Source organism: Nelusetta ayraudi, unplaced genomic scaffold, assembly GCF_046127955.1.
Source record: "Nelusetta ayraudi isolate G7.1 ecotype Tasmania unplaced genomic scaffold, CSIRO-AGI_Nayr_v1 ptg000022l, whole genome shotgun sequence".
In the NCBI taxonomy this organism is placed as follows: Eukaryota; Metazoa; Chordata; class Actinopteri; order Tetraodontiformes; family Monacanthidae; genus Nelusetta; species Nelusetta ayraudi.
Window position 1 is genome coordinate 1667975 of NW_027466072.1, and position 21357 is coordinate 1689331.

Here is a 21357-nt window from a genome sequence, read left to right on the forward strand (position 1 = left end):
AATGCAGTGTGCTATGTCTTGCCAGTTAATGTCTATTATTTAGGTATCATTTTCCTCTCCTATGAGGTGGGTCACCAAAACACTCCATCCATCTGCTCCAGCTCCAGCTCCCCCTCTGTCAATTTCAAGAACCCATCGTGGCCCGCCAGTCAAAACGTGTGTCCAAACCGGGTCTAACTCTACCGTCTGCATCCACTTCTCACACCATCTAACTTTATGTCCTCTCTCACTGCATCCATGATTCTCCTCTTCCTGGTAGTTCCAACCTCAGCATCCTTCCACCCATGTAGCCACCGTCCCTCCTCTGTACCTCTGTCTGGCTTCATCTAGAAAACTTCTAACATGCACTGGCTGCCCCTCTCATTCTATTCATCCTGGATACTCCCAACGAGAAGCTTTTAAACATTTAAATCTCTTCAACCTCCAGTTCTGCCTACTGTCTGTTTGTCCCTTCCACTGTCTCCAAACGATAAAACATTGCTGTTTTTTTTGCACCTTTCCCTTCATTCTTTGTGAAACTCGAACCGCACATCACACCTGTCATAGGTCTCCTTCTTCTCTTCCACTGTCTCTGTTGCTTTCACTGCGAATCTTCTTTATCTCTGTTCCCTTGTAACCTCACTGTCCCACTTCTGATCTCCTGGCACGTATTCACTCCTGCTGCAGCTTTGAGTCTTCTCTTATCCAGGTCATACCGCCACCTCTCCAGATTTTCCTCCACCTGCTCTCTGGTCTCACTCTAGATCACATTGTCGTCTGCAAACCTGATAGTTCATAGAGAATCCTGTCAAACAGACACCTTCTACCAGCTCTTATACCTGTCCTGCACGACTGCTAACACTGTTTTCACTCTGGGCCTGCGCACACAGTACCACAGTTCCTCTGTCAGAACCCTGCCATGTCCTTTTTCTAGACCTACAAAGGCACGGACACAGCTACCTTTCACCTCGTTATTTCTTCCTCTCATCATCTCATTCTTTACATGAAACCATACCAAACCACAACTAAATGCCCGCAGGTGCACTAGTATCTGCAGGCATTATGCATAAATGGAAAAGTACACAGACTCTCACATCCGTCTCTGAGCAATGACCTTCAAGGGGATGATTATCTTACGCTCTGTTTTCACAAGGTGAGCCAGTGTAACGTTAGATTAATATTGCATTAACTCCCAAGATGATGATTAGCCTGCGCTGCACTCTCCTGCGTGCGCATGCAAAGGGAGCAGTTTGTTTCCTGCCTCTTTTCCTCCACCCTGAACGCTGAGCCCAGAGCCTCACCTCCCTGGTCAGCCTCGCTTTCCAGCCTCCAGGCTCGGCCTATTGTTTGTCCTGCCCACAAAGTGACGACGTGCAGCAGACACGGTCGGAGCGTGTCCTCCAGACACCTCTGCAGCAGCCTCTCGCAAACACATGACATGGCCCCACCGCCCCCCACTGGACCATGAGCAGAGTGGAGGATCTCTCTCCTGCCTCTGAGCTTTGTCACGTCTCTCTTCTTTCACAGCTGTTTCCCCCAGAAACTACTGAAAATGTTGGTGCATTTTCTTGTTCCCTTACACACAACGATTTACTGCGATTTAAAAGTCAGAAAGATGTTGAAAGGCTCATGTTCATTTTTAGACATTTTCACAGTTTAAAAACAAAGAAATTAGAGGACCGAAAGAAACTGACACACCCAAGACACCCAAGAAAAAATAAGAGAAATATGTAGCATAGATTTGTTTTGTCTTTTAATCAAGTGATAGGTTTTCAGAAAGCCTGGCCTCTGACCGATGGGTTGCAATAGATAACGTAATATTCATCTGAGAATTAGCCTATATGTAGACTGTTCACTGAAAGATTTTGATGGCGAATGGGACTGTTAAGAACTCTCTTCCCCCAGTTGAAAGTGAAAAAAGTATATTAAAATTGAAATCTTACTCTACTTCTGGTGTCAGACGAGGGTTTTACACTGAACTATCACAGCTGCGTAACTCTTCTCAAGCAGCTCCAGCTGAATTTACTGCACGCTGACGTCTGAGCACAATTACTTACAACACTTTCCACAACTCCTCGTACTCTGGAGCTTTGTCAAAAGAAAAAAATTCCACCAAGTTCCTCTTCTCGTGAAATGGACCCCTCCTCCCTTATCCCTTCTCTCTCCCTCAAAGGAAAAAAAAAAAAGCACATCTGGCCCTCAGAGCGCCCCCTGGGCCCCCTTTAGGAACCCCTCCCAGACGTGAACTTGGCTTACCTAAATGTTTTTGTTCATGCAGCCCGTGTGTTGGAGAAAGGGGGGATGGAGAACGGAGAGGGAAGAGAGGAGGAATTCCAACACAAACCGCCTTCTATTGACACAATTGAAAACATAAACAGGACTGATATGAAAGACGGGGAGAAGAAGCTTGTTGACACTGAGTGCCGAAAGAGAAAGAAAGCAAGGGTGAAAGACAGAAAGAGAAAGTGAGAGGCTGCCCTCTCCCAGGCTCACTGATAGGTGTCTCTCTGTTGATGGACCGACCAACTGCTCCGTCAACTTGTCTCAAAAACGTTTAACCAGTGTCTCGAGCTGGTGCCCCGGCCTGTCAGCCAGCAAATCAGCAGCCAGTCAATCACATGGAAGCAATTGATTAGAAACAGCTGTCCTCACCCACTCTCGCCCTGTCCCCCCCCCCCCCTCGGATGACTGAGTTCATTGTTTTGGTGGGCCGGCCCACTCCTCCCAGCCCCAACTGGGAGCACGCTCCACATTTACCTTCATTACTGCGTCTGCTTCCACCGTGGATCTCACCCTAATTGCAATTGTTCCCCTTCCTGACACTTCATCTAACGAGTTTCACCTTGGAGTTTTGGTGCAAAGTGGCTCACAGCGCAGAAGAGCCAGTGGGTGCATGAAAGCTCAAACTGAGATGTGCAATTCAAGCACTAATCGGAAATGTCGGATTGGAATGTTTTCCAAATTGTGGCATTTATTGCATCCTTCCATGAGGGGAAAAGCCCAAGCGCTGCACTAATCTGTCTGTCCGTTGGTGTTCGACCGGTCAATTTTTTTTATTACCACCAGTTGAGACAGGTGGGGTTCAGCTTGAAACGTCTTATCGATTGCTTCACTGCCACATTGAGAGCTGTGGTGTCATTGTGTTGAACTGAACTCCTGCCAAAGCCAGTTGGGTGTAAAGTAAAAACATCTTTCCCACTGAGGACAGCCGCCGACGCCTTTCTTTCTTCTTTAAATGACAAAATACCATTTGGTTCCAATAAAACTGCCACAACGTGTGACTTGAGCTGAGGATGTCTCCCGTCGATAGTCTCCCATGTGTGTCTCTTTGTCTGCCATTTGCTCTCCGATAAATAGGACTACTGACTCACATTGAGGTTTGAGCTGCTAGTCACTAACATTGAATCTCAGACTGACTTCTGAAGTGTCTCCACAGAAGAGTTTAAACCTTCTGACTTTCTCATTCATTTAGATTTTCTTAGTCACTATGCATCAAATACGCATCCAAGCTTCTTTGTGGGTGTGTGTGTGTGTGTGTGTGTGTGTGTGTGTGTGTGTGTGTGCATGTGTGTTCGTAAATCAAACGGGATTGTCGTCCGCCTCATTAGGGGACACAAAGCAGGACCAGAGCGACGCGTGCATATGGCAAGTCTCACGTTTCATGTCCTCAAAGACTGTGTTTGTGTGTGTGTCTGTGTGTGTGTGTGGCCCCTGTGCACTTGTTTCAAAGGGCTGATCACACGATGATACCAGCTCCTTTCTGTCTTCCACGCAGCTCGCCAACGCTTGCTGCCACGCCTCGTCAACGTCGGCGAGGTTGAAAAATAATCTGCTCTGTGCTTGTGTCGCTTTTACTGGTCTCTCGTTAACTTTTCATCACATTTCTACATACAGTATATCCCTCGATGTGAAAGTGTTTGCATTGTGCACAACATAGGTACTATAAACAGGGCCGCTGATAATGAGCTAATCACAAATCTACATTCCTATGCTTCGACGGTTACTCCTTATGTAAGGAAAACTGTGATATGATCAACAGCTTGCAGGTGGTGTTGGTGGCAGATAATTAACTGACTTGTAAAAAAGTGCATGTAGTTCTTCTGGGCATGACAGGAAGATTCACCTTCGCATCGGCCAGTAGCTGATGCTGAGGTCATCAATGGAGGTCATCGATGGAGGTGTTGGGCTTGCATTTGAAATGAACTTGAAAGGAAATGTAAACTTGATCTTAGAAGGTTGTGTTTAGGGTGTTTACTCATTAGCCCCAACCAAGTTGGCTTTTAGCATGCTATGCTGAAGTAAGCCAGGATGTGAAACATCACAAGGTGAACAGTGTGACATGAAAGTTTTGTTCGACTTATGGTAAACGTGTCTTTTCTTCAGCAACTTCTCGTGAACTTCCCAGTATGAAGGGAAGTCCATTATTCATTTATTTTGTCATACACTTTTCAAAAAGTGTGTGACAAAAACGTCAGCCCTTTGTGATGTCACAAAAGGCGCTGACGCCTCTGCCTTTTTGACGCTTGCAGCCAGACAGTCATTTCGCCCTGTCAGAATGCCTCTTGACTGACTTGGTTTGGTCCCATTTAACACACGCCCCACTCTGTGGAAGGTTTTGAAAAGCGCTTCTGCTGCAGCCTGTAAACACAGGGCTAAAAATTCAACATGCAAGATTCCTTAGCGATATAAGCAGGTTGCTTCATTGCGGTTTCAGATGAGGATGAGGATAATAAATTTAGTATAGTGTGGGACCATTCATATGAGTGTTTAATAATATTAATAAAATAAAAAATAAAAAAAAACATGAGTGCAACTAGAGGTCAGAAGAAAAGATTGATCAAAACTAGCTGGACAGTTGGAGGTTCAGGCTGACATTTAATTAGCCCTTGCTGGATACGGGCAGTTTCATGCAACCGTGGTGAAGGGTTTCTGAAAAAAAGAAAGAAAGAAAAAAAATCAGCCGTCACCTCCCATTCACCTTTACGTCCTCATCCTCGCACCCCCTCGCCTCCTCTTCCTCCCTCAGACAGGTCTCCTTCTCGGGAAACACCAGACTGTTGCGTTCCCGCATCAAGGCGAAGAAAACTGGGCGTGATAACCGGATGTACCTCGTCAGAATAAAAGGGCGGAACCGAAATTTGGTTTTGATTTGAAGAAAACTTCAACAGAAAGTGCAGACTGCATGATTGTACCTAAATCATTCACTGACTGGACTTCGTAAAAGGGAAATCACTTTCAAAAGTCATTCAGCAATCGAACCCCATGTTTGAAATTATCGTTTAAATAATTTTGGAGAAATGCATTACACATGGAATTACAATATTTATGCCAACAATGACTAGAAAATCTAAATTTAAGATTGTGGCTCAGCCGTGGCAACTTTGTTTTTGTCAAACAAGCGATGCAAATTTTTTTTTTTTTACGTTCACGTATGTAATGTTTGCGTGTATGTATTGAACTCGACACACAAGACTTTGCAGGCACCTGTGTCTTCTGGCTCTTTATGTTTTTTTTTAAATGTTAAAAAAACAATTTTGTTTTAGTTTGTTCTTTTGTCTCTCCACGTGTTCTTTTTTCTGTGAATGCGCTTTGTTGAAAATTTCATAAAAATAATTTGAAATAAAATGAACATTTCCACGGCTGAGTTTTTTTATTTTATTTTGTAGGTTCTAACCGGAAGTTCTGCATCCCACCGAGGCGTTTAACTCCCGTCTCCACAGCATCGGCAGAGTGTCGCTGCCCTCCACCACTCGAAAATAAGCCGAAAAGAAGCGCTCCTTCAACAACAATGAGGGCGCGCAACGCGCAACTCGCTCGGAGCGTCTCCAGCAGCCGCAGAGTTTGCGCTCCGACAAGCACCGCTGGAATATAACTCGACCGTCTGCGGAGTTTCCTATTTTTTGCGTGTGCGTCTGCGTACGTGTGTGTCGGGGGGAAATTATGCCTTTTTGGAAGCGGACGATACTTCCCAGAGATGTGTGCAAGCCCGACGCCAGGGAGGCGCAGCGGCAGCGGCAGCAGCAGCAGCAGCAGCAGCAGCGCCGAGCGGAGGGATTCTACGAGCTGGCGGACGTGTGCGGCTTCAGCCTGTGCTCGGTGCTGCGGCAGCTCGCGGACCTGTCCCGCCACGCGCTGGGCATCCTGGAGGAGCTCGAGGGAGACCTGGCGTCCGTCTGCCGCCGCTCGTGCGCGCTCGAGGGCAGAGTGGTGCGGCTGCAGGGGCGCGTGGCCGAGCTCGTCAGCAAGCCGCCTCCGCCGACAAGTAAGTAAGAACGAAAGAAGCGCTGCGAGTTTTAAAGTGTGTGTGTGTGTGTGTGTGTGTGTGTGTGTGTGTGTGTGTGTGTGTGTGTGTGTGTGTGTGTGTGTGTGTGTGTGTTGTGTCACCTGGTGGCTCCCAGTGTGGTGGAGCTGAAAACTTTGCGTGTTTTCTCGCTTTGCAAACAATCTTCTTCTTCTTCTGCTGCTGATTCTTCCCAGTGAACTTACAGCAACTCTGGGTGAGAACTGCTGCTGCGCAGTCGTGACTTAATTGGCAAGCGCGTGACGGTGTGTGTGTGTGTGTGTGTGTGTGTGTGTGTGTGTGTGTGTGTGTGTGTGTGTGTGTGTGTGTGTGTGTGTGGGCGAGAAGGGGCGTTGAGTGTGTGAGATGAAGTGATGCGAAGGTGCAGTGAGACCGTGAAGGGCCCACCTGCTGATCACGTGTCTGTTGCCTGCGGTCTGTTGTACTGGTTGTTGCCGTTGAGCAAGATGCTCCTGAAGGCATCGCTCCAGAAGTCCCGCGAGCGGAATGTTGACTCTGTGCTGCCAAGGCCGAGATGTCACGCATAGTTTGGAGTTTTTGTGCCTCTGTTTGTCACCTCCCGCCTCCCTCCGCTGCCCCCCCCCCCCCCCTGATCTCTATTTGGGTTTGTGGCTGTTTTCTTTCTTTCTTTCTTTCTTTCTTTTTTTTTTGGATGCTGTTGCTGCTGCTGCTGCTGCTGCTGCTGCTGTGTTGGTCAAAGTGAGCGTTGTTTCGCTCATTCGGAGGTTAAAGCTCCCCTCCGTGCTCAAATAAACTACGTGGTTTGTTTTTCAGACGGGGTTCATCGTGATTCACGGTGCCGCCTTGTGAATCTTTGATTCAAATCTATTCGTTTCATCCGGGACTCCAGTGAAGCGGCCTGTCAACAATTCGCTAACCACGAACCTGTGTAGATCTCCAGGAAAAAGGCGTAGTTAGCCCTCTGTTTTCACCCGCCTGCAAAAACTTGGTCCTAGCTTCCAGCATATAGTTGCTGCTTCTGTTTGTCTTTAAAGCGGCCCTTGTTCATTTAATAGTGCATATTGGTGCAGATTGTTGTCCAGCACAAAAAAAAATCACATCAGCAAGAACAGGACAGACAAAGTTTGATGTCTGTGAAGGAGTGCAACACCTGTTGTCATAGTGAAGTCGCACCCTCAAATCTCAGTAGGAGGGCAAACATCTTTTTTTTTTATTTTTTTGCATCAAATGCTTGTCGAGTCTGTAGCTGCGTCTCCATGACAGTGTTTATTTATTTATTTTTTTGCAAAAAGTGGTATTTCTAAACTTACGACAAAGTGCCATTGCGATTTGCAGGTGTTTGCATTGAATGGTGTGAAGTGCATAAACTCTCGTAAAATCTCTTCCAGCGAGACCTCACTTTGAGGAGGATGGAGGCAGGAAATATTTTGTGATAAATCTGCATTTCAATGTCGTTTGCTGTCAAGAATGGCTTTTCTATTTTTCTCTTTGATTACTTGTAAAAAAAATAAATAAATAAAAAAATAAAAAATTCCGTCTCCTCCTCCGTCCAATCATAACGCTCCGTCTTCACTTGAAGTGAACTGGTCACGTGACCCCCGTACATCACCTCCGCTGACGTGTAAACGCGAATAAAGTGTTTCCATGACACTTTTGCGATGCACCTCTGCATGGATACGTCGAGAGCGTCAAAACCTTTCAGCCGTACTTGAGAGGTTTTTGCCAAGTTTACGTGTTTCCAGCACCAGTTTTTTTATTGCGATATTTAGTTGTTGTGTTTTTTTTTTTTTTTTTCCGCAATTCTAGGGTTCATGGAAACGCAGCTGGCGACTGATGGTGGATGAGATGGTGTCGGCTTTGCAGTCATCACTAAAACAATAGCCATTATAAAAGCTCACAATGAAAACATCGTAGACTGCAACACATTGAACGTTTTACCTAAAACACAATGTGGCCATTTGTGTTGTCACACGCACAAAAGTCCCGTGTTGCACAAAAATCATTTTGTGGATTTTTCCCCTCACAGTACGATGTATTTCCAGCCTGTCGATGGATCCCCTGGAGTCCACCTTTTTATTTCTCCTCTTTGCTCCGCTCTTCACCGTGTGCCTGCCAAAACATGCAGTTTTGGAAATGCGTCTCTTAGTGATGTCACAGAGGGAACTGGAGGGAGGTGTTGCTTCCCCCCCCTTTCGGGCCTTTTTTGGCCCGGTGTCACGGCACCATTCCCATCCCCCCCCCCCCCCCCCGCACCCTAGCGACGCCTCCAGATGCATTGTGGGTCGACTCATGGCAGGGCAGGTCACGCTAAAGCTCTGCAAACTCTGCTGAAACTCATCACATGTTGCCGTCGTGTGTGTTTTCTTTAGATAGATGCAGACTTGGCAAAAATGAAGAGGGCGGGCCAGCTGCGAGCAAGAGTTTATGAAGATGTCAGCGCTGTGTGCGACATCCTCTGTTTGTGTGCGTGTGCGTGTGTGTGTGTGTGTGTGAGTGTGTGTGTGAGAGAGAGAGAGGGAGAGAGAGAGGGTGAGCCCCTACAATATGATAAGAGAAAGTCCCTCCAAACACAGACCAGATGTAGCGCTGGAAAGAGGAGAGGAGGACAGATAAAACGCAGCTTGCCTCAGAGTTTACTTTAGAGAGAGGAGCATGTGTGCGTGCGTGCGTGTGTGTGTGCACGTGTCTCCTTTCCCCGCTGTAAATTCGGCGTGGGCTCTGACTGTATCATGTGGGAAGAAGTGCACGGCTAAGCGATCAATAGAGGCGATTTTCGGGCCTTCGTCTGTTTTTTCCTCGTCCTCCGCCCCCTCTTTATTTCTCCATCTCGCTCATTCACCGCCCCAAAAACATTATTGAGGTGTCAATGTTTTGGGCATCGCTGGTCTTTTGATGGTGTTTTTAAGTTTGGCACGGTGATCCTTGCTTCCCCGCGCAGATTGTTGCCCGGCGGCGGGGGGGGGGGGGGGGGGGGACCGGAAGCCCACGCCTCCCTTTAAAGCGGCTCAGGATTAAATATTAAAATGATATTCGTTCTATTATGTACTGTATGAAAATTTCATTGCATTCCAGGCACATCTCCAAAAAGGGGAGTTCTTCTCTGAGCAATGCAGTCTCTGACAGTCAGTGGTGACCTTTGGTCATTGTTTACCAGTAATGAACAAACCTTATGTGTGGACTTCGTCTGCAGAGTTTTGTCTTCTGAAATAGTCGCTTCTTCCTCCAGAATGTGAGTTGGATGATCGTATTGCCAAAGAACACATTGTCAGAGACGTCACACTTGGCAGGAAAACCCCAAATAAAGATCCTGACTTGCTACATCTGTGGTTGAGGGGGTTGTTTGCAACGTAGTTTGTATTTGCCAACATCAGCGATCAAACTTTTTTCCCTCCCCTCTCATTCACACTCGCACCCCTCTCTCCTCCGTCAATCCCCTTCGCCACCTGCCAGAGTGAAACTCGGTCGGAGTTGCATAAGACCAGGCTGAAAACACATGTTCCTGGCCCCCGCACCGAGGGGATTTTCTTTTTTCCCACCCAAGTTTGAAGTTTGTTCCGGAGTCCGATCTCCGGCGCTCAGCCCAGGGCCTGGTTCTGCAGGCTGTGGCGGAGGGATCGCAGCGCACTTCCTTCGCCCGGGGCGCACTGATAGCAAAGAGTCACTTGGCGGGGAACGATAACAACACAGCTTGTGTGTGCAAATGTGTTTGCATTGAATTTCTTTGGGAGACTGCCACTCCTGAACTTCAGGAGTTTGCCCTCCACAGATGCCTGCTTGTCATACTTGGGTTGACGTCCCAACATTTTTTTCTTGGCCATCCAAAGTGCAGCACAGTAGCATCCCAAATATGTTAGTGGGAACCAGAGTTGAATGTTTTCCCTCTGTGCCTTTTTCCAGCCTAATTCTCTGGGAAACCACAAACCCCCCCGCCCCCCGCAGAAACTGATTTTTGAAGAGTGGATTCTGCAGAGCAGTGGTGCGAGAGAACAATCCCTGAGGTCTGACGTCTGCGTTGAGCACATTTTCAGCAACTCTCTCGTCTGCAGATTAAGCTTGTCACACTGGTGGAAATTTCTTTTGCAGTCCATGACGTCTCCGCAGGTGTTTTACCCTTCAACCGTGTGGGGGGGAAAAAAAAAGCCCTTTTCTAAACATCATCTAGTGAAAGTTCAGTCTTCTGAATTCTGTAGATATTATAGTGTTTGATAATTAAGTCATTGAAAAATATGTATGACATTGTGGGTTATCAAAAAACCCCTTCACTGTATGTGTTTAGTGTTTTAGCCATTGTTGTCAGTTATGCAGAAGGCAAAAAACAACAAAAAACTGTTTTGTAAATGATTATTACCAATTTCAAACTCTAGATGGAGCTGCAGGAAATTGCATTTGAAAGGGCCCTGAACCAGGGGATCACGTTTGCCTGCAAAGATTGACAGGAGGTTGATGCTACTGGCGTAACACACCTGCATTGTGCTTTGTGTGGCTGCTCGGCTTTGTGGATTGGAAGACTGCAGGCCCGATAAAGAAATTTCAGTAGAACTGATGATGACTCTTCATAATAAACTCCACCAGCTCGCTTTGCTGACTACTGATTAAAAAGAAAACCTAAAAGTAAAACCCGGGAGGTGGTGCACAATCTTTTTAGACCATTTGTGATGGTGCTGCAGTTGGAACTCTGGCCGCACAGCCAGAAGGTCTTTATGTTCGATTCCCAAGCCCTGTGTGCAGTTTGTTCTCCCTTTGCCTGCGTGCATTGGAGGCATTAGATGTCCGCATCACTCCGAAACTTTCAGAAGCACATTCCATCAGGGGAAGGTCACCAAGATGTTAATCCCCTTTTCCTCTGATGCTGCCGTCCTCGGTTTTTGCCGATGTGTCAACTTTAGTTCATTTTGGGCCAGTTGATGTTACAGTTTGGACATTTTAATTATACGCATACGTATCATTGCGTATTGTGTGCTTTAGATCAAGCTAGGATTTAGTTGGTGCAACGGCTCGGCCCTACACTCACTGAGTTTCTCTTATAGCACTGGAAGGTTAACCCAGGCTTTATTTCTCTTTAATGATTATTGAATTGTTGATGAGGGCTTGAAGACGTGACCTACTTGCGTCCTCGCTCCTGTTCCCACGGTGGACGTCAACCACATGACTCCACGCCCCTCTTTGCTGGCCCCTCTGTCATTCCTCCTCTTTTCTTGCATTCTCTCCGCCCCTCACTTAACTCGTTCTTGCCTGAGACAAACATGCAGGAGGTGAAATGACGTTTTTGGAGGAAGCACGCTTACGGAGAGAACTGCAAATATTGCTTGAACAAAACACACAGCCAGCGGTGACTGAATACTGTTGGATCCTGGTGTTTCTTCCCAGCATCTTTAGCGGGTCAACATATTCACTCCTCCTCCTTCAGTCCTCCCACAGGCAGTGACTCAGAGGGCAGCGAGCAGCACCATCAGGACACAACTCCAACACTCTGCATGATGTCCATTTATTAACGTCCAGATTTAGTTGGTCCATCAAATATTCACCTCTGAATCAGTGAAATTGAATCAAACCACGTCTGTTAAAGATACATTTTTGTGTTGTTTTTCCCTTTGAAGAAGCTTGAACAGAAACTATATGTAGTCAGATCATTTTTTATCCATTTTACTGTTGAATTTTCGCGGTCTTCTGAAAAGTTGTAAGTGTAAATTCACCCCCTGCAGTGCTTCAAATATGGTAAAGGACATCTTTGCTTGAGGTTATTTTCGATTGGGATTATGACTCTATGCTGGAAGTCAGTACTTTGGTGCAATTCTGCTGTCAGAACTAGAATATTCAGGAAGTTTATTTTCATGTGATTACACCACCCAGTGACGTTCCTACTTTCCCCAACTTCCTATATGCAACAGAAGTAAACAAGAGAAAAGTTTAACTGTAAAAATGTCTGAAAAGCAGAAAAACTTTCTAAATAATTCTAAAAGACGCCAAAAAAGTGACAAACAGTTGCAGTATTAAAATAACACAAATGTGGATAAAAACAGTAATTTTTCCCTCATCATTGACTTGAGAAGATATCGGCTGGGAGGACGGCTTCCTGTTCTGACATTGATTGATGTACAGTGTTTTGCATTCCGCTATGTAAAGGTCAACAACAAAGGAAGACTACATTGATCTAAAATCTTCAAAAATTAATCTTTAAAACTTCCCAACTGATTTCTTTCTTGTTGGTCGGTTTCATGACTGGACAAGTCGACTCTGTGAGGATGGCCATGAATAAGTTCTGACAAAAACAGGAAGCTGCTGAAAGCACACCTGTGTGATACCTTCTAACATGTAAAAAAACAAAAACAAAGAGTACTTCCCCAGACAGCACAACACAAATGTTGAATTTCAGAATGTTTATTCGTTGTGTAAAATGTTTCTCAGCCCAACCACCTGGCAGTCTATTAAATTATAAGCCTGTACGAAAATACAAGAAAGAAATCTGAAAATGAAAGTTATTACGATATGGTGGACCACCACTGGACAAATCTTCCACTGAGTTGCTCAATCAAGATGAATCACTGTTTGATATTCCTTCATATTTGACCACACTGTGAGGATTTGGCCAAATGATTCAAATAATTCCACATCTTCATGCGAGTAGTGAAGTGCTTTGCGTTGTAATGTAAACAATCATGGTATTTCAAGTTCTCGGATTGATTTTACAATGTTTTTGATTGAGAAAAAAAAAAAAAAAAAAAAGACCCGTAATTCACCGATGACACTCTTAAGCCTCAGAACCCTGTGCCGTAAAACGTTTCCCTTTATGAATGGCCAACCAGCACGTAGAGAGAAACAAAAAGAGCAAAGAAGGAGGTGAAGTGAGAGAAATAGGAGAAGTGGATGATGTTTGCACCAGTACCAAAGATGCTGTCATCGTCAGTGGTGAAGTGTGGTGGATAGTGTGTGTAAAGGTATTCAGTGGTCATAGGGCGGTCAGTCGGACAGACAAAAAAGCCGTCGCTGAAGTTTCCTGGGGTCGTGACGTTAACGAAGCTGGGCGGGCTGCTCCCAGTCACGTTCCTTATCCACCATTCGTAACGTTGCACGCTGGTGTAAACTCCGGGAAAGCCAGGGAGGGCGCAGCCTTGACCAAAGCTCACAACCCCCACCTGAACCATGGCGTTTTCACTGCGATCATTGAACACCTGGGGGCCGCCTGAGTCGCCCTGTGGAAGGAAAGTACATGCTATTTGAGATAGTCCAGCTTCAGAGGCAATCTTATGCTACTTTCCCACTGAAATTAGCCAGTTGGTTTTTTTTTTTGTGCGTGTTGACCCGCTAACACTCGACATTTGGCCCCTTTCCCACTGACCAAAACCAGAGGGGTCTCGCCCCCTGCTGGCAAGCTTTGTAACCTCCACTTTTACCGCCGCGTGTCTGCTGACGTCATCACGCTGAGATGGCGTTGATGAAGTGCGACAGAATTCAGTGAAGTAAACGATGGAGAGCAGCATGGGTTCCCAGTCCAGGGGTTGGTCAGTGTGCTTTCCTGGGGTGGGGTGGGGGGGGGGCTTGAGACGTGATAAGCTTGCCAATTTGACTGTCCACCCAGCTGAAAGGATTTTGGTCAACCATCTCCTTTCTGTTTTTGGCAGCGTCCGTCCGTTTGCTGAGGCAAACCGCTCACGTTTCCCATATGCACTAATGTAATCTAATGTTCTCTTTATTTTGCCGATGCCACTACATGATTTTCTTTCCCAACTGTCCTCAAATGCACCGTAAAGAGGCACATAGAAGCACCGAAAAGGTGTTGATCTTTCAGTATTTCATTCACTTTGTTCAAAAGGATAATATTAACAATCTGACAAAACTGTGTAGAAACACAGCAAAATGCATGTCAACATGTCAAGGGGACAGTAACCGTTAATCATAAACTACATTTAATTTATTCCGCTGGTGGAGTCAAAATACTCAAATGGAAGCAAAACTAAAAATATTTTTCGGGAACTTGACGCAACTAAACTAAAGCGAGCAAGAACTTAAGCATCTGATCTTTTCCCGTATCACCTCCCTGGCAATGAATCTCCCACCCCTCAAGTAAAAAAACACAAAACTAAACAGACAACATGACTGCTAATGTAGCAAAAAGTGGTCCTTACCTGGCAGGAATCCTTCCCACCTTCCCTAAAGCCAGCACAGATCATGTTCATTGTGAGGCCAGGGTAGGAACACTCGCATTCTCTTTGTCCCACAATAGGGACTCTCACTTCCTGAAGGACGTCAGCGGCGGTACCTAAGGTGTTTCAAATATGGGGGAAAATGAGTAAAGAGGCTGGAGGTACAACAACAAGCCTTCTCAGAAACAACTGAAGTTGTCTACATTGCTTTGGAATGAAGTAAACCTTCACAAAATGTTTGAGACAAGGATCGTACCATTAGAGGTGGTGCCCCAACCAGTGACCCAGGTGTAGGTTCCTGGGTGGATAACACTGTCTTTGGAGGCCAGGCAGATGGTAGATATGTAATTATTCATTTGCACAGGCATTGACAGTCTCACAAGAGAAATGTCGTTGTCAAAGGTGTTCCTGTCATAGTATGGATGGTTTACGATCTTCTCAACTCCTCTGGCTGCTTCGTTGACACCCATCCCGTCCAGGCGATGGCGACCCAGTATCACTGTGTAGTTGTTGTTGCCACTTTTTTGAGACAAAAAACATACACACAAAGTTACGGCAGTCTGCATCTGAACACTCTGAATGAAAAGGTAAATGGCCGTCTTTGGTTGGAACGCCAATGACTGGAAACGGACTGCATTTGACTGTTGTGCCTGTTGAGTATTTGTCACTGTCATTGTTGAAATGCGCTTATTTATTATTAACTGTTGTTTTAGTGAATTGTATAACCTTGCATTTAGTTTTCGCCCCCACATTCCCTCCTCTCCCTGAAGAGCCTTTGCTCTTTGTTCACTGCACTTGTAAATAAGAATCTGTTCTTAATTGCTTGCTTGGGTAAATGAAGATGAAATTAAAAAAAAATGGACTGCATTTATATAAGTGCTTTTCAGCACCTTCATGGTACCGCAAAGTGCCTTACAAAGTATATCAATCACCCATTCACGCACACACACACACACACACACACACAGACACGTGTGTGACAAGTGTCTTGCCCGGTGACACTTTGACATGTCTCGACCAACTGAGCCACAGCACTGCGTCGGTGCATCCGTGATGATATTAAGTATGCATGTGTCAGAAAAGTGTAAATCTATAAACCCCAAAAGTCTGAGTCGGAATTCATTTCAGCAAGTCAGTCTTTCACGATTCCCTTTCACACATGTATCAGCAGATGAGCAAAAAAGTGCAAAGGTAGACAGACAATGAATGTCTCTTACCCAGGGAAGCAGTGAGCGGCGGACAGCACCCAGTTCTCATTAATGAGAGAGCCTCCACAAAAGTGGTCCCCATCCGAAGTGAAGCTGACTTGCCAGGGCCATTCTCCGGGCTCTGCATCTTCGCCGTTAATAATTCTCCCGGAAGTTGGAATTTTTCCACAGGCTGATAAAGGTAAATAATAAAACAAATAATTAAACTGGCTCAGCGGCTGGCGGGGCTAGGAGATCTAAGAAGGTGGCATGAAGAACTGAATGCTTACATTGCTGGGCATGGCTCGCTGAAAAGTAGAAGCACACAAAAAAAATGTGTTAAACAATAGTGTTTGAGGTGAGGCGGACGATGGTATTTTGACGAACCCTCAAGAGGCAAAGGCCGACCCAGGACCTGTGCAAACAAAGACCAAGGTGTCTAATCCCTCTTTGGCAGACTGACGAATGTTTAATCAGCTATTACTGACTGATGTAGTGATGAATGCACAAATAATGTAATTATTACCATTTGTATTTGACTTTCATTGGTTTGATGTCAATTCATTATATTCATTACATGTAGTAGTAATGAAAAAAGTAAAAAAAAACACAACTACCGCTAATAGTAATAATTAGTTTAATTTAGTTTTTAATAATTCTAACATTTCTTATTTTGACACAGCTAAATATAACCTACGGAAAAGACAAAAACAAACAAACATCAATACTCTTGTTACAATATACTTGTTTAACAATTTATTGTCTACACCCTCCTTTGCAAAACTATCAAATCAAAACTTGAAAAAAAGATACAGACTGAGGCCCAAGTTTTATTACTTTAACTCTTATGGATTTAACTGAACAGTGCCCCATGCGCCAGTATGAACACCAAGAATACAAGTCCTAACATACATTTTATTTTCAGAAACCAAGGCTTCCCCAAATCAGTCAATAAAGATCGGAAAGTTAATTTCCGAAACAAAATGTTCATAGTCCAAATGCAACTATTTAACCTATGATTTAAAAAAACAAAAAAAACAAAATACATTTAATTATTCAACATATTTTATTTGTTATGTTGGTAATGAGCTTCTTCTGAAACGTACCCATATTCATATTTCTTTTTTCAATTTCATTACCACAATTATTCCACAGCTTATTATTATTTTTTTTTTCATTTGCCATTGTTATCGGAAGCATAAACATTCCCCCTCAATAAAGTTCGTCTCTCCATAAAAACAAAACTTTTCAATAAATTTCTTGCGCCCGCTCAAAAAAGCTTTAATCAGAAAACACTCATAAATAAGTAAATATTATGTATTTGTAAATGCTTAAGGCTAGATTGCTGTATTATGTTTTTTTTTTTTTTTTTTTTTTTTTAATATTTATTTAAACAAAAGTCATATTTTTTTTTCCACGGCTCTTAAACTTTGCATCATCTTTTGCAATTTCGCATGAACCTTTTGCCAGGATATTGACTGAGACAGAGAAATGTGATGTTATTCTGCAGAATCAAAGAGTCTTACCTCTGGATGACAGAAGAATGGCCACGGCCAAATATGATAGGAACTGGCTACCAGCCATTTTCTCTATTGCTGTCACTGTCACTCCTGAGACCCGACGTTAGACGGCCTTTATATGATGTTGAGCTCCACCTCATCATTCCTGTAGGTGGGGCACCGTCAATACTTCCTCTTTTCATGGCTGGAAAGTAAGGCTGTTTGTAACTGAAGAGGCTGCCAGTCATGATTAACTTTTTGCATTCTTGACTTTGTCTCCAAACACGCCCGCCTGAACTCGTGATGATACAAAACTACCGCTCCTGATTTTGTCATTTCTCGCTTCAAGAGAACTTTAGGTTTAGTTTCATTTAAGCCGCTTGACACTTTTAATCAACATCTTGATTTGTGCAAATGGCTGGAAAAACTCACTCAAGGCATACATAGTGTGAGTGATCACTCCTTAATTGTTAAACCCTTAGTTAATCATTGACTGACTGCGTAAGTTTTTTGTTGACACTCTTTTGAAAAGCTCTGTCTTACAGATGCTGAGAAAAGGCTGGTTAATGTTTTCTTTTGGTTTTACATTTGCTTTTTGTTACCTTTTCACGCACAACTTTTGTTTGCTCTCTTGCTGTTTTACCCCCATTGCGGCCTTGAATTTTGAAGTGGGGTGTTGGCTTGTCAGTTCAGGTGATAACCATATGTCGACACTGGTGGGTGAATCTGACAAAGGAATGTAGCAGGACCAAGTGTTCAAACCGGACACCACTGCACAGCAATAAGAGGTTGTGTACCTCCCCTTCAAGACTGGAACTGTTCTTACAGTTGCTTGCTTCAGGACAGCATGGTACGTTAATCCTTCGTGATACACTGTGTACACTGATACAATAATAAGTTTACTGCCAGAAAACTGCTATGATGGTTTTTACGCAGCTAAGACGGCCAATGTGTGCATTTGTTGTTGTCTTTTTTTTTTTTTTTTCAGATATGGTGATTAAATTTAATCTAATTTTCCAACTTTGCATATAGTTACTTAAAATATGCAAATGTCTTAGACAATTTCAAAGCTTATGGCCGGCCGGCTGCATGCCTAACATAGTAGCCTCACCAAGACCCTATAAACAGCTAACTGGCAGTGAGCTCTGATTCATGATGTTTCTGACCAACCTGTCAAATATCATCTTGCGAAATAACAATTTGAAGGAGTGTCATCACAGAGCCAAACCTGCTGCCACCACATGGCAGTCGTATGAATTATAGATGGTCAGTAATGTTCTTCCAAACAAAACCAAACAGAAACGCATCCGTCCCACGTGGCTCAGAGCAAACAAACAGGAGTGCGAGCGACTGAGCGTGTTTCACGGCACAATCAGATTTCTTTGATTGTTTGTCAATGCCTCGGTGTCAGCAGCGTGTCGCTCAGCCCTCCGAAGGACTAAGGGCTGGCTGTCAACAGCAGCACGCTCAGCAGCAGCCAAGGCGTGGCTTCATGGAGGACACAATCACTTCCAGATGACAGGGTGAGAGGTATGCGTGTGCGTGTGTGTGTGTGTGAGAGAGTAGGCGGGGGGAGGGATGCTAGTGTTAAATAAGGGAGAAGAATGGAAATATCACTTTACAATGGATGAAGTAAGTTGCTTTGTGAGAAGGAAAGGAAGGCACGGCGGTGAGAGAGGGAGGAGAGGAAATGTTTACGTCTGAGAAAGTGGAAAGAACCCCAACAGTGCTCAGGGAGACACTTTACTCAACCGACCCTGACGGTGCTCAAAGAAAGTCATGGAAATAGCAGCTGTGAGAAAACAAAGACTTTTGATGACTGTTTTAGTATCAAATAAAGTAATAAATTAGCAACAAATCACGATTTGGCGAGACTGGATCCTGAAAAGATGCAGAACATCAACCAAAGGAACTGGTGTGAATGGTGTGAGTGCAGGCACACACACACACTCACACACACACACACACACTCACACACACACACACACACACACACACAAACTCACTCAATCACTCACTCAATCTGGCTGTGTTCAGACTGCAGGTGAATCTGATCCAAATCAGATTCCTTCTCAAATCTGATTTTTAGGGCTGACTGTCCACACTACCGTGGCCGGGAAGTGCAAAACACACGCAAAAGAGAAAACAACTGCAACGTGTCGACTATCACGTCGTATTTGTGTCCTGCTTCAAAATATTGCCTGATTAGTGAAAGTACTTGTTCACTTTCGTTGCCTACACCAGACGGGAGATCATGTTTAGTTTCCGGGGCGAAGGTATCACTTCCATTTTGGTTAATGTGTTGTGTTTTCTGATTTGCGGTTGTTTTCTCTTTTTTCCACTGTTGGAAATGGAAAAAAAAGAGTTTTGTTTTTAAAGTCTTTAGTTTCTCTACCTCAAAGTGGTGCTGTAGTTTCTTTGTCATTTTTACATCTGGTTGACTCGTTAGTCAGGTTGTACCCCTGGCTGAGCCGATATATAATAGCATGTAGCCGGTAAGTTGCCCTTGCAAGAGGCCCTTTGCAACCATAGCCCTATATTCCTGTTCCGTGGCAAACAGATAAAGTCTGTCTGAAAATTCTTTATCGCTCCTGAAGGCAAAAATCCTGTCGGTCAGGTTCGAGAGAAAGTGGCGATGCTGCGCCCAAACCGCGCGGTTGGATTGCAGCTAGCTTTAGCGCACCAAACCTCGCAGAGCACTTTGGCCGAACTGATCCCACATAGTCCACATACCGTCGGGAGCAAACGTGTTTGTACATCACTGAGATGTGGCGCCGTTCCTCGCCGGTCATAAGCAAGGTGGAAGCGGCGCCGGTGACACCTGACACAGAGGGAGTGTGAGATTCTCAACTCTTTGTTGCTCATGCGACATGAGACGATGCCATCGGACCACTTGTGGAATGATGTTTCTACGAGCTCCAGCCCTGTGGACAGTCATGCAATACCAGTCTGGTGGTGATCATCAAAAGACTCGAGCGCTGCCCCCGCACTGCACTGCACTGCACTGCACTGTTTGTTCTCGCATAACGTTGGATCATTGCACAAATCCGGTCTCTTTTTGTTATGTTGAGGTGTTTATTTTTCTACATGCGGTATGAGAGTGACTGCTAAATCCACTTTAATACCTCAGCACCTGTGCGTGTGCACAGGCGCACCCTACAGCCGTACACTAGACTGCAAGTCAGGTGATGTGCAGGTACACCCCCGAGTATTGTACTTTGATCTACAGCTGCCTTTCACAGGCACTGGCGAACACGAGCCCAGTGTTTTTCCAAAGAGATGTGTGGCTCGACAAAACCCATTTCTAACTCACTAACTCAGTCTGCAGGTGTATTTGATGTGTCCAGTTAGCGGTCAGATATCTCATCTCTCCTGGAGTACGGTACACTGAAGGTAGGGACAGTTGTTCCAAACTGTAGCGAAGCTCAAATGCCCCCTCTTGCTCCTCCAAGTGTTCTTCAGCATGACTGTCTTCCCTTGATAACTTCTATCAGTTGAAATACGCCACACGTCATTGACTCTTTTGATTGATGCGCCGTTGCAGTGCAAGATGTTGGAAATTATTGACTTTCTCACACGGCCTTCTTTCACCTTCAAGTTTGCTTCTAAATCCAACAGCAACATCTCTTTTCAGCAACATTTTGCTGCTTTCCCCAACTATTTTGACCATTTTATAACAAAACAACTTTGCTTTATAAAATTTTAAAATAACTGAACTAGGAATAAGGGGGCAGGGTTTCACTCTGGGTGTCACCAACGGCAGCGCCTGGATTCTTTTCTGTTATTATCGTGTTATTACAGTGTTGGCTGAGTCTTGACCGGTCTGGATCAAAAATCCCCAGTCCGTCCAGTCTGAGACCGAGACCAGACCCAGTAAACATGCCTCAGAGTCCGAGACCAGACGGAGACCCTGAAAAAGTGGTCTGCAGACCCAGACCAACCTCCAGGACTACAACACTGTTTCAAAGTCATTTAAAAAAAACAACAACAACCCTCCTCTGTGGTTGAGCTGATAGTTAAGAGAAACTGAGTCCCTCTCTCCCCCTTCGTCCTTTGTTGCTGCTGCTGTTTTCAATATTCACCCTGCTGGAGCGCCGCTGCTCCGTCACCTTCACAAGTCGTCCCTGCCTGGAGCCGCAGACCCTGGATCTGTGACTGCAGCCACCTGCATCACCTGCTGCACACCCGCTGCTACAATTATTACTGACTTACACTATCTGTCACAGCATCTGTTGTTGTCACTGCGACAGTGCTCGCTATTATTCCGTCCTCGTGTCCCTGCTTGTCTT

At 44.9% G+C, this 21357-nt stretch overlaps 3 protein-coding genes across 3 annotated transcripts in view; 2 read left to right on the forward strand and 1 right to left on the reverse strand.

Moving 5' to 3' along the window:
• tnfsf10l (TNF superfamily member 10, like) overlaps nt 1–21357 on the forward strand; it is a 319815-nt gene that overhangs the window by 254220 nt on the left and 44238 nt on the right. The gene's annotated exons all lie outside the window — the stretch shown is intronic.
• The window catches only part of nhsl2 (NHS-like 2), a 110895-nt gene continuing 95231 nt past the window's right edge, over nt 5694–21357 (forward strand). The window contains exon 1 of the mRNA XM_076028031.1: nt 5694–6241. Within this exon, the coding sequence (XP_075884146.1) occupies nt 5920–6241 (322 nt within the window). The 5' untranslated portion in view covers nt 5694–5919. The remainder of the gene's footprint in view (nt 6242–21357) is intronic.
• LOC142889355 (trypsin-like) lies at nt 12604–17250 on the reverse strand. The gene is made up of 6 exons (XM_076028047.1): nt 17096–17250; nt 15860–15877; nt 15600–15762; nt 14639–14901; nt 14365–14498; nt 12604–13431 (listed from the first exon to the last, which is right to left on the reverse strand). Exons 1-6 carry the CDS (start codon nt 17151–17153, stop codon nt 13027–13029), a joined length of 1041 nt encoding a protein of 346 aa, XP_075884162.1. The 5' UTR covers nt 17154–17250; the 3' UTR covers nt 12604–13026.